Raw genomic sequence first — 16,968 nt, 5'->3', positions numbered from 1 at the left:
CAAGGTGAGCAGGGCGCTGGTCTAGATTGGCTTCCTTACATGGGGGTCTTGAGGCAGAGTTCTGACAGCAGAAAGCAAGAGGCACAGCCAGGTTAGGAGGATCGCCCGAGGCCGGGAATTCGAGACCAGCCTGGGCAACATAGTGAGACCCCATCTCTTTTTAAAAAAAAAGGAGGGTTGAGGGGAAGGATGCTTAAGACATCCTTGGAACTCACACCTTCTACCACACTGTATTGGTCAAAGCAAGTCACAAAACCAGGCCCAGATTAAAGGAGAGAGAAACTGGTCTCCACCTCTTGACGGGGTCGGGGAACTGCAAAATACTGTGGCCCTGATTATCAACTTTCTACTCCAGGAGAATGTTAAGGCGTGTGTGGGCCAGACAGAAGCTGGAGGGCTGGAGAAAAAAAAATACATGTTCATTTTCATTAACCTCTCGGTGGAATTTAGCATGTCCTCTCACTGTGAATGCAGGCATTGGCCAGCCCTGGGACTGTCACCCATGGAAATCAAAGATAATTTCATAGCACATCCTGGTCCTAGGTGACTCCTCAAAATATCGCTGACACTCATCTCGACTTAGTCATCACAGTGATTAGCAGAGCCCCTGTCAATCCACATTACTTAATGCATTCATGAAGAAGCATGTATGTTTTTATATCACAATTTAATAGAATATTTTCACACCTGTATGTCAGGATGATCGGCTTCCTTTGCAATCCTGTGGATTTTTCTGAGTGCATTTGTGGCTCTCTGCTGAGACAGAGGGGCACACAGGGAGCCCCGCCCCCTGACCTTGGAGGTGCCCCAGAACCAGGTCAAGGTGGAGGTAGATTAGTGAAGTCCTAAGCCGGCTTCATAAAGATTTCTATTCCTAGGAGAGAAGCCAGCCAGCAGACCTGGGGCCACACCACGAGGGGTCCCTCCGCGCTGTCCCCAGCATCCAGCTGAGGCTTCCATGGCCTCCCTGTTCTCTGGCCGAGTCTTGATCCGGAACAATAGCGACCAGGACGAGCTGGACACGGAGGCCGAGCTCAGCCGCAGGCTGGAGAACCGGCTCGTGCTGCTGTTCTTCGGCGCTGGGGCTTGTCCCGAGTGCCAGGCCTTTGCACCCATCCTCAAGGACTTCTTCGTGCGGCTCACAGATGAGTTCTACGTGCTACGGGCGGCCCAGATAGCCCTAGTGTATGTGTCTCAGGACCCCACAGAGGAGCAGCAGGACCTGTTCCTCAGGGACATGCCCGAGAAGTGGCTCTTCCTGCCCTTCGAGGATGACCTGAGGAGGTGAGGTGGGGCAGGGAGGTCAGGGAGGTCTTCCTGGAGGAGGGGGCATCTCCACTGAAAGTGAAGCATTTGTATATTGATTCATCCATTCCATCCAGAGTGAAAGAGTGAATGAGCAGTGCCTATGGGCCAGTCCGTGGACCAGGAACTGGGGGTAAAAGTGGGGTGCATATGCCAGCTTCCGTCCCACCTCCAGGAAGCTTATAGCCTAGTGAGAGCAACGCATGGGAAACAAAGACTCAAATATATAGCAGCAAACTGCAGTTGTGCTCTGGAGGACAAAGGAAGGCGGCCAAGTGGAAATACCATGGGGAAACCTTGCTGAGGTTCAAGGTCAGAGGATGCTTCCCCAAGAAAGTGGCTTTAAAGAGAGACCCCAAGAACATGGAAGAGAGGAGGGTGGACAATGAGGAAAGAGAAGAGTTTCTAGGCAGAGGGCACAGCACAGACAGAGGCTTAGAGGCCGGCAGAGAGAGAATGGCCAGTGCAGGGAAACTGTAAGCAATTTCTGGGTGTGAGAGGTCAGTGGAGCAGAGGCACCTTGAGTGTGGGCATGATCCTCAGAGTAGCAGGGAGCCATGGTGGGCATTAGAGCTGAGAGAGAGGTAGTCGGATTCAAAGAGATGCCCAAAAAACAGTATTATAGTGTGACTTTTTATTATGCAAAATATGTTCAGACATAGCAAAATTTGAAAGAAGTGCACAATGAAGCCCACGGCAATTGTTAACATTCTGCCGTATTTGCGTTGGCAACGTGTGTGCATCTGTGTGTGTAGTTGTGTTGGGCCACTTGAAAGTGGGCGGCAGACTGCATGACATTTGACCGAGTTCATTCATTTTGTTATTCAAGTTGGAAGCTTCGGGTCATGGAGACTTTCATTCTCCACCCAAAATGATCAGTGTGGACACTGGCTCACTCCCGCTGCCCTTTGGAGCTGAAGAGTTTGCTCCCCCCAAACTGGTAACTTTTTCCTCCCCGGGGCAGAAACACCAGCTGGAAGGGCATCAAAGACAAATGCTGATCTTGTTTGAGACAGGGTCCTCTCGACAAAACATTCACCCAGAATAGTAACTTATCTGGGCGGTCCCATCCTGCCAGCTTCCCCCCCTTGAAACTGTAGAGTTGTCAGAGCCACCAGGCCTGGTTTTTTTTTTTTTTTTTTTTTTTTTGAGACAGGATTTTGACCTGTCGCTCAGGCTGGAGTGCAGAGTTGCAATCACAGCTCACTGCAGCCTCCAACTCCTGGCCTCAAGCAAAGTGATCCTCCCACTTCAGCCTCCCAAGTAGCTGGGACTACAGGTGAACACCATGCCTGGGTAATTTATGTTTTTACTTTTTTTTAGAGACAGGGTCTCACTATATTGCCCAGGCTGGTCTCGAATTCCTGACCTCAGGCAATCCTCCTCCGGCCTTGGCCTCCCAAAGTGCTGGAATTACAGGATGAGCCACCACACCTGGAGTTGCCAGATAAAATAAAGGTTGCCCAGTTAAATTTAAATTTCCAATAAACAACAAATAATTTTGTAGTGTAAGTATGTCCCAATGAATACTAACAGATTATTCATTGTTTATCTGAAATTCAAATTTAACTGAGTGTCCCATATTTTTACTTACTAAATCTGGCAACCTCCTCCTGAGGAATTTTGCAAGTACTATGTGTTCTTTTCTTGGCAGCCTGGAAAATGGCCACCCAAGAACCCAACAGGCTGAAAATAAGAATCCTGGGTGAAGCCTGGCACGGTGGCTCGGGCCTGTAGTCCCAGCTGCTCCGGAGGCCGACACGGAGGATCACTTGAGGGCAAGAGTTCAAGTCCATGAGCTTAGGCAACAGGGAGACCCCGTCTCTACAAAAAATATAAAATTTAGCCAGGCATGGTGGCATGCGCCTGTAGTCCCAGCTACTTGGGAGGCTGAGGCAGGAGGATCGCTTGAGCCCAGGAGTTTGAGGTTGCTGTGAGCTATGATGATGCCACGGCACTCACTCTAGCCCAGGCGACAGAGCAGGACTCTGTCTCAAAAAAAAAAAAAAAAAAGAAAGAAAAAAGAAAAAGGACCATGATGGGCCCAGTTTGGCAGCCAGTACTGGATGTTTGGTGCAGGGTCTTCTGGGGCTGTGGACAGCTTCTCGCTGGCTTCCAATGAGTAGCACATAGAACAAGATCGAAACCCCTCAGCATCACCCTCCAGGGCCTGCGTGATCAGTGCTGTGCCCCAGCTGCCCTCCGACATGCGTGTGCTGTGCCTTCGGCCTGGACCACCCTTCTCCCCGTGCCCCCCGCATCCCACAGATCTCAGCTCAGAGATCACCTCCTTGGAGAGGCTCCCTCTGACCAGACAGCCCTTTGTCTGTGGCGTTTATCTGGATTCATTCCTTCCTTCCTTCCTTCGTCCATCGGGGACACGTTTCCTGAGCACTGCGCTCTGCCTGGCCCTGTTTCGGGCACTAGGGACATCAGCGAACGGCAGCAGAAACCCATGCCCTTGTGGGTCTGCAATTCCGGTGTGGGAGAAAAGGATAAGGAGGAATGAATAAACTATACGATATGTTGGCTGCTGCAAGGCACGAGGGGCAACCCCTGCAAAGCAGGAGGAAAGGAGAGCTCGGGGGTCTGCACGATCTGAGGTCTCCAGACAGAGTCTCCCTGTAGCCCGGGGTAGAGTGCCGTGGCGTCGTCAGATCCGGGGTCTCAACGTGCAGATGTCTGGGGAGAGTGCTCCAGGTGAGGGGCATGGTCGGTGCAAAGGCCCTGAGGTTGCAGCACGCCCGGGGTGTTGGAGGCACGGCTCGGAGGCCGATGCTTCTGGACCCGCCCTGGTCCTCCCGTGGGCCCGGTGCCAGGCAGGCACGGGCAGTGCACACAGAAGGCGCCCAGTGAGTACAGGGAGGAGGGACTTGGGGCGCCCCGGTTTCAGGCTCAGGGACAGACCGACCCGCCCGCCCCACAGGGACCTCGGGCGCCAGTTCTCCGTGGAGCGCCTGCCGGCGGTCGTGGTGCTCAAGCCGGGTGGGGACGTGCTGACGCGCGACGCGGCCGAGGAGATCCAGCGCCTGGGCCCCGCCTGCTTCGCCAACTGGCAGGAGGCGGCCGAGGTGCTGGACCGCAGCTTCCTGCCGCCCGAGGACTTGGAAGACGCGGTGCCGCGGAGCCTCACCGAGTGGCTGCGCCGCCGCAAGTACCGCGTGGAGAAGGCGACCCCGGGCGGGGGCGGCCCCAGGGGGGAGGGCGAGGCAGAGGACGGGGCCCCAGGACTGTCCTGACCCTCTGGCGGGGACGCATGACTGCAGGGGTGGCGGGTCCATGGGGAGAGAGGGCTGGTGGGGGGCAATTTTGAGTCCCCCCCCCCACGCTCCAGGCGGGCAGGCTGGGGGAGGGGAACGTGCCCTGAGCCCCTGGGGGTGGAGGGCGGGGAGAGGAGAGGGGACAGTTCTGACACCCCCCAGGAGGAAGGCGGACTGCGCCCTGGACTTGGGCAGCGGTGGGGGAGCCGTCTCCGTTCCGAGACGCACCCAAAGGCCGGAGGAGCTGGGGGCCCTTCCGAGCTCCCGTGCTGCAGGGGAGGAAGGCAGAGTGGTGGGGGCTAGGGATGATGTCTGGATTCTGAGGTCTGGGGACACCTAGGATGGGGCGTGGGGGGGGGGGTCTCTGTTCTGCGACATCCTCTCGCCGCCAGGGCCCTGTCCTCGTCTTCTCTCCACGGGCCGGGCCGGGGCGCTTAAGTAGGGACAGCTTTCAGAGATCTCTAGAAATATTTTTGAGACCTGGGGAAGCGGGTGTGGTTGCTGACTCCAAAAATGGGAAAATGCAAAATCAAATCGAATAAACGTGCTGGAAACGCTGAGCCCGTCGTACATTAACGAACTGTAGAAATGGCCCCGGCAAGTGCGGTCTTCGTCGCGCAGCAGACGCGTTGCCCCGAGTTCCGTCCGCCCAGCTACAGCCGTGCTGGAACGGCAGATTTCTGTTTTACCCGGGATGCACCGCGGTACTCTCTGCGCGTGCGCGGGGGCCCGGCCCGCCAGCCAGGGCCGCGACTCTCGCAGGTTTCCACCGCCCCTGCCGGACCCCGGGGCTCCCCGGGGGAGAAAGCAGAATATAGAAATCGGAAACTCAGTTTAGAACCCCATGCCGGCTTTGTGACTGGGAGACGGCCACCCCCCTTCTCTAAGCTTCATTTCTTTCCTCTAGAAAATGAAACTAAGGCCAGGTCCTACCTGGCAAGGTGAGTTAAGAAGGCCGAGCAGGTGCTCGCTTGGGGACGTGCAGGGGAGGGCGACCTCTGGCGCCCCCTAGCGGCAGTTTGGGGTGGCACGTCTTCGGGGCGGGGTACCTAACAGGCAAATTGTGCTATGTCAACCACTCCTCTTGTGCCCGGTTTCCAAAAAGGGTTTCCTGGGAGGCCACGCGTTTCCATGGAAACTAACAGGCATGACTGCGGTAGGCGGGGATCTGACTGATGGGAGGCAGGAGGCTGGGGGCCCCGGGAGGCCAGAGGGGCTTGGATGCTGGACCACAGCGCCTCGTTTCATTCTCTCCTCCACTCCCAATCTCCAGGCGGGGAAAATGAGGCTCAGGACTGTGATGTCGCCTGCTGCTTCAGGTTCCAGCCCTCTCTGGACCTCAGCAGTTGCATCTGTGAAATGGGTGCCTTAGACCCCGTGTGATAATGGCACTTAAATTCTCTGTACCTAATACCAGATCACCCTTCTCGAACAAATCACAGGCCACCCAGCTTGTCAACGGTGTTGATGTTATTCCAGCCAGCATGCAGCGGCCAGTCTTCGCCACCTGAGCGGTGAGGCTGGGCGGAGTCCACTTCCTGTCCCTGTCGGGCTGTGTTACCTGGACAGGCTGCCGGCACTCTCCAAGCTTCCCCCTCCCCACCTCCCCCACCCGCTCCCATCCCCAAGCCCACCTGTCAGTGCTGTAATGAGAAAGCACAGCTTGGCAAATGGCCAAGGCAGATGAGCGTGGGGCCCACTTGCAGGGTTAATATAACTTTCCAAATTGAAGCCAGACACCCCCAAACTAGAGAGTCACCCCCCACACAAAGGATAAGTATTTGTGTCCCTCCCCGCCAAGCCCCAACAAATAATGGTGAAACCTAAGACAGTGCCATAATGACCTTTGGCCATTTTATGGAATTGTCCTTTTACTTGCAGGTTTAGTGTATGTTTGCACCTCCTCCACCAGGCTGTGAGCCCCTGAAGGGCAATCAGGACTGTCTTGGTCACCATTGGGTCCCCAGAGCTGGGCCCATGGCGAGGGGGGCTCTCCATAAATGTTTGCTGAATGAATAAATGAAAGTATCTTACATCTCCGTATCCCCAACACCCGGCACAGAGCTGGGCCTCTGATCCAAATGAGTTCCTGAGACACAGCCACCCCGATCTGGGACTTTTCCTTACCTGTAAAACATGGAAAATTCACCCTAACTGTAGCAAGATGAAAGAGTGGGTATGTTGGGCGTAGGCCTGGTGAATGAGTGAGTGAATAAACAGGTTTCTGTTACAGATGAGGAGGCCCAGAGAGGATAAGGGACTGCCCAAGGCCACACAGCAAAGGAGGAGAACACCTGGGGATGAAGGGTCACCCCATAATCTCCCCCAGGGTCATTTTATCTATAAGGCACAAACTCCTCTCAGTAGACAGCAAAAATTTGAAACCTGAAAAAAATAATTGACTCCAAAAATCTGAAAAGAGACCTGAAAAATCCCAAACCAGTGAAATCTGTAAGGTGCCTGAGTAGGCGTGTAGAGCAGTGAGTGGGAGCCGGGCTGCTGGGCTGCAAACCTGCTCTGCCCGCAGCACTGTGTGAGCTAGGGAGTCACTGCACCTCTCTGTGCCTCAGTTTCCTCATTGGTAAAGTCCAGGCGATAACAGGGCAGGGCTGCCGCCAGGTCTGAATGCACTAGCACAGGGCCAGCCCACAGGAGGCCACCTTGACCTCATTCATCTTGATATTCTGGGTCTAGCAGAAATGTGCTACCTTTGAAACTATTTGCAGATTTGATTTTTCACGCTTTGGAAGAATTCCAGAGCAGGAGTGCAAGACGGTACATTCATTCCTGTGTTCAGCAAACATTTATTGAGGGCCTGCTAGGGGCTGAGCACGGTCCCAGACATGGGGACACAGTGGTGGACAGCCGAGACAGACACCTGCTTTCCTGGAGCTGGTCCCCAGCAGGGGGCTGCCGACTTCAGGGAAGCACCTTTCGCGCTGCTGCGAAAGGAACAAACTGCTTCGGGAAAACGGACAGTGAAAATACAGCAGACAGAATGGGAGAAAAAAATTGCAAATCATACAGTTGATAAGGACTTGATATCCAGAATGTTTTAAGAACTCCTACAGTGCAACAAAAAGACAAACAACTCAACTTAAAAATGGGATTTGGCCAATCTACCATTTATCCAGCAATCCCACTACTGGGTATTGACCGAAAGGAAAAGAGATAGCTTTAGCAAAAAGACACCTGCACGCAAATGTTTATTGCAGCACAATTCACAATCGCAAAGATGTGGAAACAACCCAAATGCCCATCAATTCAAGAGTGGATTAGCAAAATGTATTTGTATACCGTGAAGTACTACTCAGCCGTGAGGAAGGATGGCTTAATGCCTTTGCAAAAACTTGGATGGAACTGGAGACCATTATGCTAAGCGAAGTATCTAAAGAATGGAAAAACAAACACCAAGATACTCACTATTCAATTGGAACTAACTGATGAGCACCCGTGTGCACAGAGGGAAGTAAATCCCCAAGCAAATCAAGCAGTGGGGGAGTGGGTGGAGGAGATGGGCGAAAATCTACCTGGTGGGTACAATGAACACTATCTGGGTGACAGGCACACTTATAATCCTGACTCGAGCATTACAAAAGCAATCCATGTAACCAAAACCATTTGTACTCCCATAATACTTGGAAATTTTTTAAAAAGGGACTTGAATAGACATTTCTACAAAGAAGATATGCAAACACCCAAGAAGCACATGAAAAGATGCTCAACATCATTAGTTATTAGGGAAATGCAAATCAAAGCCACAATGACATACCCCTTTACGCCCACTAAGGTGGCTCCGATCAAGGAGGAGGAGGAAACAAATGTTGGTGAGGATGTGCAAAAATTGAGAAAAAATAAAACCTCCTACGTTGCTAGTGGGGATGTAAAATGATGCAGCGAGAATGGAAAAGAGTTTGATAGTTTCACAAAAACTTAAAGTTAGCCTGGGACCCCAAAACTCCATTCCTAAGATTCCACTACCCAAAAGAATTAACAGCAGTGACTCAGATACTTGTGCATGCACGTTCATGGCAGCATCAGTCACATTTGCCCAAAAGGCGGAAACAATCCAAATCCCCATCAGCGGATGAACGAATAAACAGAACGTGGTCCATCCACACAATCGGATGTCACTCAGCCATGAAAAAGAATGAAGCTCTGACACCTGCTACCACGTGGATGAACCTTGAGACACGCTGCTGAGTGAGAGAATCCGGACACCAAAGGCCACACAGCACGGAATTTCATTGATATGAAGTGTCCAGAACACGCAAATCCCCAGACACAGAAAACAGATTAGTGGCTGCCAGGGGCTTGGGGAGGGGAATGGGGAGTGACTGCTGATGGGGAGGGGGGTCTCCTTTTGGGGGGATGGAAATGTTGTGGGATTAGATAGAGGTGGTGGTTGCACAGCATTGTGAATGTGCTAAAAACCACTGAACAAAATGGGTTAGTTTTATGTTCTGTAAATTTTACCTCAATTTTTAAAAAGTGTTGTGTGAAAAACAGGGTGTGCCAGTTGGGGAAGAGACCCAGGAGGGCGTCGTGGAGGAAGCAACCTTTCCTCCAACCCTTGAAGGAGGTGAGTGGAGGAGAAATCGCAGCCAAGGGCAGGGTCCCCGAGTTGAGATCAAATAACAAAGTGAGTTATTTAAAATTTCTTTCTTTCTTTTAATTTTTTATTTGTTTTGGACTCGCTTTGTTTCCCCAGCTAGAGTGCGGTGGCGTGATCATAGCACACTGCAACCTCCTGCCTCAGTCTCCCCAGTAGCTGGGACTACAGACGAGCCTCACGACACTGGGCTAATTTTTTTATTTTTAGTAGAGGCAGGGTCTCCGTCTTGCTCAGGCTGGTCTCGAACTCCTGACCTCAAGTGATCCTCCTGCCTAGGCCTCCCAGAGTGCTGGGATTACAGGCGGGAGCCACCATCTTTCTTTCTTTTTAAACAACCATAAAATCCGTGCTTTTATGAGATTAGCGCGCTGTGGCGTTCCCACGATCCCGGCCACGCCCCCCTCGCCCCGCCCCACCAAGCCCCGCCCCGCTAAGACCAGTCGGCCGAGAGGGGGCGCCCGAGAGGAGAAGCGACTTTGTCCCAAGTTTCCGCTGAACTTAGGCGTCCCCGCTGCGGCGGACCAGCACCCCGGAGCCCGGTCCGGCGACCCCCGGCCCGGCCCCTGAACCTTGAAACTGCGGCCCCGCCCCCTCGGGGACCCCTGGGGAGCCTCGGACGCCCCCAGCGCCCCTGCCCCCTGAAGCCACTTTGATTCCGCGACTGCCCCCGTGCCCGCCCCCGGGACCCCAGCCATGGCCCGGTCGTACGGCGGCCGGGTGCTGGCCGCGATGACCCTGCTGGGCGTCCCGGCGGCCGTGCTGGCGGCGCTCGGCGCGCAGCTGCTGTTCCAGCTGCAGGCGGGCCGCACCGAGCTGCGGGCGCCGCGCGCCGACGGGCTGGGCCCCGGGCAGGGCGCCGGCCCCGGGCTGCCGGAGGACGCGGCCGGGGCGCTGCTGCCGCTGGCCGCCGCGCTGGCCGCGCTGGCCCTCGTGCTCGCGCTCACCTGCCTGCTGCTCGCCGCGCTGTGCGGCCACCTGGGCGCCGAGCTGGCGCGGGGGCCCGGCTCCGGCAGGTAGGAGGACCTGCCCCGCCGCCCGGGGGCCCAACCGGCTGGGGGCCCGGCAAGCCAAGCCAGCGCTGTCCTCTCTGGGCTTCAGGCTGGGGGACAACTTCTGCACTTCCCTCTCTCCCTCCCTCTATCCGTCTTTCTTACCCCTTTTCGTCCTCCGCTCCTCCATGCTTTATTTGTTGAAATTTTACAGCAGGTGCAGCTATGACTGTGGCCCCTACTTCGCAGATGAGCAAACTAAGGCTCAAAGAGGGCCCGGACCAGCAAGCCCTAGTGTCTGTGTCCATGGCGTTTGTCATTGATGGAGCCCTAAGCCCTCCCTGCCTCCTTCTCTGTGTGGATTAACTCGGCGAAGTCCCAGGCACTATTATTACCCACCTTTATAACTGCGTCTCCCACAATTGAGGCTGCTCTCTCCAAGCTGCCGGGCTTGGAAGTGGGCGGGCTGGATTTGAACTTGGTTCTGGTAGAACCAGAGCCTGTGCCGTGGCCTGGGGTAGTGTTCCTTCCTCAGGGACCTGAGTTCAGGGATGTGGGCTTAAAGGGGTGCCTCTATCCAGGCAGGGAATGTGGAATGAGGGTCCTTCCTTGAGCTGAGGACGCCACTGTCCCACGTGTGACCAGACCTGCCCTCCTGGAGTCACAAACTGATCAATAGTGTCAGATGGTGACGAATGCTGGGAAGGAAAGAAAATGAGGGGGTGGGATGAAGGGGGATGGGGGACCTGAGCTGAAGGAGGGGAGGAGGCAGAAGACCTGGGGGACTGTGATTCAAGGAGAGGAAACAGCATGGACAAAGGCCCTGGGGCAGGAATGAGCTTGGCGGCTCAGAGGGAGATGGAAGAGGCTGGTGCGGCTGGAGGATGGGATGCAGGGAGATGAGGGCTGGGCAGTCAGAAGGCCGGGACTGTGTGGGGTCTGGTGCCCATGGTGAGGACGTCGGGGTTTACCCTGCCTGGGAGGGTTGTGAATGAGCTGGGAGGTGATCTGATTTAGGTTTGGAATGAACCCCTGTGGCCACTGTGCTGGAAAGGGGGCAGGCGGGGACACCAGAAAGGAGGCCACTTCCATTGTGCTGGTGGGAGGTGAGCAAAGATGGAAGCTCTCAGAGCCTCCATTTCCTCCTCAGGCTCTGTCATCTCTTGGTGTTGCTCTTTCTACCATCATTAGTAGCAAGTGAACCTCAGTTTCCTCATCTCCCAAACGAGCCATGGTCTGTAAAGTAATGGAAGTCAGGTGTGCCGCAAGTATGTGCACGTAGTAGCTGCTTCCTGAGTGTATATGGATGGGTTGAGGGGAGGGGAATGTATGGTGGCTGGCTGGCTGGATGGGTGGATGAGGGACGGGTGTACAGATGGTAAATGGGAGATGAATGGATTCTATGGACAAATGGATGGAGGTAGATGGATGGATGGTTGGATGGATGGATGCTTTTGAAATGAATGGATGGATTATTAGGTTATGGTTAAATGGATAGATGGTTTTATGTGATTGACGATTGAATAATCAATAGAGATGGTTGGTAAATAGATGGTGGACATTTACCTGGAAGGATGGATAGATGGGTGGATGGACGAACAGATAGATAGAGCATAGAGAAATGGATGGATATCAGGTGGGCGGATGGTAGATGTCTAAATGAATGGATGCATGGAGGGATGGATGGATGGATGGATAAGTGGATGGATGGATGATGGATGAGCGGATGGATGAATAAGTGACTAGATATGTAGATGAATGAATGGATAAGTGGATGGATGGATGGATGATACGTTGGATGAATGAATAGATCAATGGATAAGTGGATAGATGGATGGATGGATGGATGGATGGATACATGAATGGATGGATGGATGGATGGATAAGTGGATGGGTGGATGGATGAGTGGATGGATGAATAAGTGACTAGATATGTAAATGAATGAATGGATAAGTGGATGGATGGATGGATGCTATGTTGGATGAATGGATAGATCAATGGATAAGTGGATGGATGGATGGGTGGATGGAAGGATAAATGGATGGACGGATGGATGGATGGATGGATAAGTGGATGGATGGATGGGTGATGGATGGATAAGTGGATTGATGGATGGATGGATAAGTGGATGGATGGATGGGTGGATGGATGGATAAGTGGATGAATGGATGGATGGATGGATGGATAAGTGGATGAATGGATGGGTGGATGGATGGATAAGTGGATGGATGGATGGTAGATAAATAGATGGATGTAAATGGGTGGGTGAGTGGACGGATGATGGCTGGGTCCTCACACAGACCTCAGGTCTCCAAAATTCTGGGCCTTTATCTCATTTAGGCCCCACTGCCTCCCTCCTTACTGGCCTCTCTCCCACCAGCTCCACTTCCTGAGCCTTTCTCTCCCTGCTCCCCTCCATCCCAGGTCTGACTGGTTTCTCCACGACTGCCGCCTCCTCAGACACATGGCCCTTGGCCTTTTCTGCTGCGGGGTCTCCGTCTACTTAGCAGGTGTGTGCGGGACTAGAACGTGGAGCGGAGGACTCTGGACTGGAGGGAGGGTGGTAACGGCCCCCAAATGGTCAGCTTTGGAGCCAGCCTGCCTGGGTTCAATTCTGGGCTCTGACACTTCCTTGCTCTGGGGCCTTGGGCAAATTCCCTCCGTGCCTCAGTTTCCTCACTAGTAAAATGAAAATGATGACTGTCTGTGCCTCATGGAAGTGCTTGAGGAGATTCTGAGTTGATCCTCTTGACAGCCCATGGGTGGCATCTGACGCCAGGGGGGCTCCACACATGGTAGATGTCATCAGAACACTTCGGATGACATCACATCAGTTTTATACATTTGGCTCGAACGAAAGTTTTCGTGGCCTGGGTGGTTTCTAAAGAGAGCATTTCACAGGTTGGAATGAGTGAAAACTGTTTTGCTTACAAATATCAGAACTTCCAGCTCAAAAACGGCTTAAGAAAAAAAACCCTACACTTGATAAATGACAAATGCAATTTTATATCCCAAACCATGAAGCAGAGTGAAAAATAATACCCTGGGTGCCGGAAGAACACACCACACTGTCTTTCCTTCCGGATTTGTAGTAACTTTTCTTAGATCAACTCTCTCGCATCCACCCATGCTGGGAAAGGAAACAAATCATCAAGTGTCTTTAAAGAGGCTCCTGATGTCTTATATTGATCTTCCAAAAAATGTCTTTGCCGAGTGTGGTGGCTCACCCCTATAATCCCAGCACTTGGGGAGACTGAAGCAGGAGGATCCCTTGAGGCCAGGAGCTCAAGACCAGGCTAGGCAACATAATGAGACCCCCCACCTCTACAAAAAATTTATACATTTTTTTTCTCTACAAAAAATTTAAAAATTAGCCAGGCATGGTGGCACGTGTCTATAGTCCCAGCTACTCGGGAGGCTGAGGCAGGAGGATCGCTTGAGCCCAGGAGTTTGAGGCTGCAGTGAGCTGTGATCATGCCACTGCACTCTAGCCTGGACGACAGAGTGAGACCCTGTTTCTAAAAAAAAAAAAAAAAAAGTGTGTTGATGAAGCTGCGGACTCCAGACTCAACGCTGAATCCTACATAGGGCCCAGGCAGCCCTGTAAACTACTTATTTTACTGGAAGAAAAAAATATCTAACTGAATGAAAAACAAGGGATTAGCTATTACTATTTTTTCTTAGTCCCACAATAGAGAAATAGAAGTTTAAAAAATGTACTTAAAATATTTTTTATGAGACATGACCCTAGAGTGTGTTGAGGGAATTTGTATATAAATCACAGGGAACTCTGCAAAACTTTTGTTGTTTGACTTAATAAAATGCTCCAGATGTGGATTTTTTAAAAAGAAGAGTGGAAGTGGCGCTAATGTATCTGAAATTATCAGGAGTAGTTGGCCTCAGGTGTGGCTGGATCCAGGTGTTCAGATGAGGTTAGCAGAAATGCCTCTTGCTTCATCTCTTCATCTGCTGTCCCCTGAGTGGGCTTTTCTCTGAGAATGACACCCATATCTGTATGCAGTATTTTTTTTTAAGAGATGGGGGTCTCACTATGTTGCCCAGGCTGGTCTCAAACTCCTGGCCTCAAGTTATCCTCCCACCTTGGCATCCCAAAGTTCAGGGATTATAGGCATGAGCCGGCATGCCCAGCTTGTAAGCACTTTTGAGACAATGCCTACAATCTGAGGCTTTGCAAGGGCCCACAAAAATTTAGGGACCTAGAGAATAAGATATCCTCATTCTAAAATACAAGAAAACTCACAAAAGGCAAAAAAAAAAAAAAAAAAAAAAAAGTAACATTATGTCAGCCTCATTAAGCATAAAATTGAGTATTCATTCACCTCCCAGTTAGATACTTTTTGAGGTTAGGTGACCTCATTAAGCAAGAATTCCCAAGCACGTCCAGCCAGTCATCCATTCATTGCTACCCAAAGCCACAAGAATAATTACAAAATCCCTTTCAGAATGTTTAGAGCAAAATAAGTCCTTGGCCTTGCTTTAATATGTCAGACATGATGCAGAGCAGCATCTTCAAAAGCAAGGTTGCAGAGCCAGAGAAAGCATAAGACAGCTCACAAAGTACCAAGAAGTCCCCACCAGTTCTGGGCTTCTGTCTTCCCAATAATACACCAGCCACTGCTGGAAGAAAATTCCCTGGTCGCAATAGCCCAAGCTAGAGTCCCAGGACTGACTCTGATAGGTTGAGCTTGGGTCATGTGATGTCCTTCCACCAATCACTAAGGCCACGTGACTGGTGTCAAAGAGGTGGGTCAGTGATCTTAGACCCACCGCCAGAATGGGAGTAGGGACTGGACCAGCGGTTCTCAACTGGGGCCGATTCTGCCCTCGGGACATCTGGCTGTGTCTGGAGACATTTTTGGTGGTCCCGACAGCCTTGGGGGTAGGATACTGCTGGCATCTAGTGGGTAGAAGCTGCTCTATGTCCTACAATGCACAGGACAGTTCCCACCACTAAGAATGGTGCCAACTGGATGCTGTGTTGGATGATGAAAGCTAGTTCAGGTCCTCAAGGTCAGGGTTGCCGACCGCCTTCTTGAGATTAGCTAACTGAGGCGAGAGAAGCTGGGATGCTCTCAAGCTCACTGAACCCCGAGGCACAGCAAACCTGTGCACCCTATCTGGCGAGGGTCATGGCGTTGGGCATCTGAGGGTAGGCTGGCTCCCCCACCCCCACCCTGGATAGAACTGTCCTCCCTGTGGTTGCCAACACCCTCTCCCCACTGCCCTGCTCCAGCTACACTGTCATGTTGCAGAGTTTTCACTGATTACTCCCTATTTGGGGGATCTCCCTGACCGCTTGGAGAGCAAATGTTTGTTGACTGAATAATGAGAGCTGTTTCCTTCCCTAGCACTGTCCATCTATGCCTTGCTGCTATTCGAGATTGAGACAGGCGCGGCGGCTGCCTCCATCCTGGGCTCGGGTGCGCTGGTCCTGGTGGCTGTGCTGACCCACGCTCTGCTCCGGGCCGCTCGGGCCGCCCGCCGTGGACTCCATGAGTTGTCCCCATCATCCTTTGAAGACGACCTCACCCGCTCCGCTGAAGTCTCCAAGGCCAGCCCCAGAGCTCAGCCCCAGCAGGGTAGCCATCGCCAGACCCCCTATTCATCCTTCCCAGAGACTGGGGACCCCCTCAGGCCTGTGGTCACTGCCACAGCACCTGCAGCCCTGGGAGGAGGCTGGGAAAGCAGGCTGCCTGCAGCCCGGATGCACCCGACGCTGTCAGCCGGCAGGGGGCACTGGGATGGGGTTACCTGTGAGATGCGTAGTATGCTGGGCCACAGGCCAGGGGGCACAGGGAAGGACTCCACCCTGGTGTGAGCCCAGAGACCTGGGATAGGAGCCTGGTGTAAGGCAGGAAGGAAAGCATCCCGTAGAGATGAGTCCAGGTTCAGCTGCAGTGGCAATAGGACTTGACTTCTTTCTCGGTTCAATGCATCCCTGGCTTTTGTCCTCAAGGTTGCCTCCTGGTGCAAAATGGCTCCCAGTGCTCCAACCTTCACTTCCTCATTTGGAGGGAAAGGCAGAGGCCAGGACTAGTTTGATGTCTTCTGAAAGTCTTCCTGGAGGCCTTGGAAACCTGTTTATCTTTCGCTCATCAGAACAGAGCTACATGGCCACACCTTGCTGCAGGGGAGGCTGGGAAATGTGGCTATCTAGAATGAATGAGGTTGCATCCTAGGCAGGAGGGGAGGGTGCAGCTTAGGCAGTGAATCTCTAAGTGTCTCCATCCATTTTACAGATGAGGAAACCGAGGCCCCAAGAGGGCAGTGACTCACCAGGGCTCCATGACCCGTACTGAGCGTCAGAGCCAGGACCCCCACCCAGATCCTGTAATCCCCAAGCTGCTGACGGTGCAAGTCTCAGACTCTGCGGTTCCCCACTGCGGCCCCCGCACTGTGAACGTTTCAAACCCATGTTTGCGGAGCTCACAGCAGCCCAAGGCCAGGGGTGCGTCTGGAGGGCTGGACCCAGACTCCGGGCCATGGGCCTTTGGCTGAGGGCTTTGCCACTCTGTGCCTCAGTTTCCTCCTCTGTAAAATGGAGACAGGAAGTGGCCCCGCCTCCTGAGGCTCCCAGGAGATGAGTGACTTCATGTGATCCATTCTGGGGGCCTTCTCACGGTAGGTCCTCAGTGCATGTCAACTGTTTCTGTGCTGCCGTGGCGGGAGTGCTTGGTGGCAGGACATTGCCCAGCTGGGCAGTTTCTGGGGCTCACAGAGCTGACAGAAGGGTCACCAGAGGCTTCCTGTCTTGCATGGCCCACAAATAAACTCCGA

The 16,968-nt window shown here is 53.0% G+C and overlaps 2 protein-coding genes across 4 annotated transcripts; both read left to right on the top strand.

Moving 5' to 3' along the window:
• Positions 1-958: 958 nt before the first annotated feature.
• NXNL1 (nucleoredoxin like 1) lies at positions 959-4,544 on the top strand. The gene is made up of 2 exons (XM_069465363.1): positions 959-1,284; positions 4,232-4,544. The coding sequence occupies exons 1-2, from the start codon at positions 959-961 to the stop codon at positions 4,542-4,544; spliced, it is 639 nt and encodes a 212-aa protein (XP_069321464.1).
• Positions 4,545-9,708: 5,164 nt separating this feature from the next.
• Positions 9,709-16,962, top strand: TMEM221 (transmembrane protein 221). 3 transcript variants are annotated; one of them, XM_069493684.1, is made up of 4 exons: positions 9,709-10,193; positions 12,595-12,680; positions 15,540-15,770; positions 16,431-16,962. In XM_069493684.1, the coding sequence occupies exons 1-4, from the start codon at positions 9,874-9,876 to the stop codon at positions 16,460-16,462; spliced, it is 669 nt and encodes a 222-aa protein (XP_069349785.1). In that variant the 5' UTR covers positions 9,709-9,873; the 3' UTR covers positions 16,463-16,962. The 3 variants fall into 3 exon arrangements, with proteins under 3 accessions (XP_069349785.1, XP_069349775.1, XP_069349766.1); XM_069493674.1 differs by having other exon boundaries at positions 16,148-16,962; XM_069493665.1 differs by lacking the exon at positions 16,431-16,962 and having other exon boundaries at positions 15,540-16,212.
• The last annotated feature ends 6 nt before the right edge of the window (positions 16,963-16,968 follow it).

Source organism: Eulemur rufifrons, chromosome 2 (genome assembly GCF_041146395.1).
Source record: "Eulemur rufifrons isolate Redbay chromosome 2, OSU_ERuf_1, whole genome shotgun sequence".
NCBI classification, from domain to species: domain Eukaryota; kingdom Metazoa; phylum Chordata; class Mammalia; order Primates; family Lemuridae; genus Eulemur; species Eulemur rufifrons.
Note: the sequence above shows the minus strand (reverse complement) of the source record. Positions and strands in the feature narration are given on the sequence as shown.

Coding starts and splice junctions, on each gene's coding strand:
- NXNL1 (XM_069465363.1), top strand. CDS start 959: ATGGCCTCCCTGTTCTCTGGCCGAGTCTTGATCCGGAACAATAGCGAC. Junction 1,285..4,231: donor TTCGAGGATGACCTGAGGAG/GTGAGGTGGGGC, acceptor CCCGCCCCACAG/GGACCTCGGGCGCCAGTTCT.
- TMEM221 (XM_069493665.1), top strand. CDS start 9,874: ATGGCCCGGTCGTACGGCGGCCGGGTGCTGGCCGCGATGACCCTGCTG. Junction 10,194..12,594: donor CGGGGGCCCGGCTCCGGCAG/GTAGGAGGACCT, acceptor CCTCCATCCCAG/GTCTGACTGGTTTCTCCACG. Junction 12,681..15,539: donor GGTCTCCGTCTACTTAGCAG/GTGTGTGCGGGA, acceptor TTCCTTCCCTAG/CACTGTCCATCTATGCCTTG.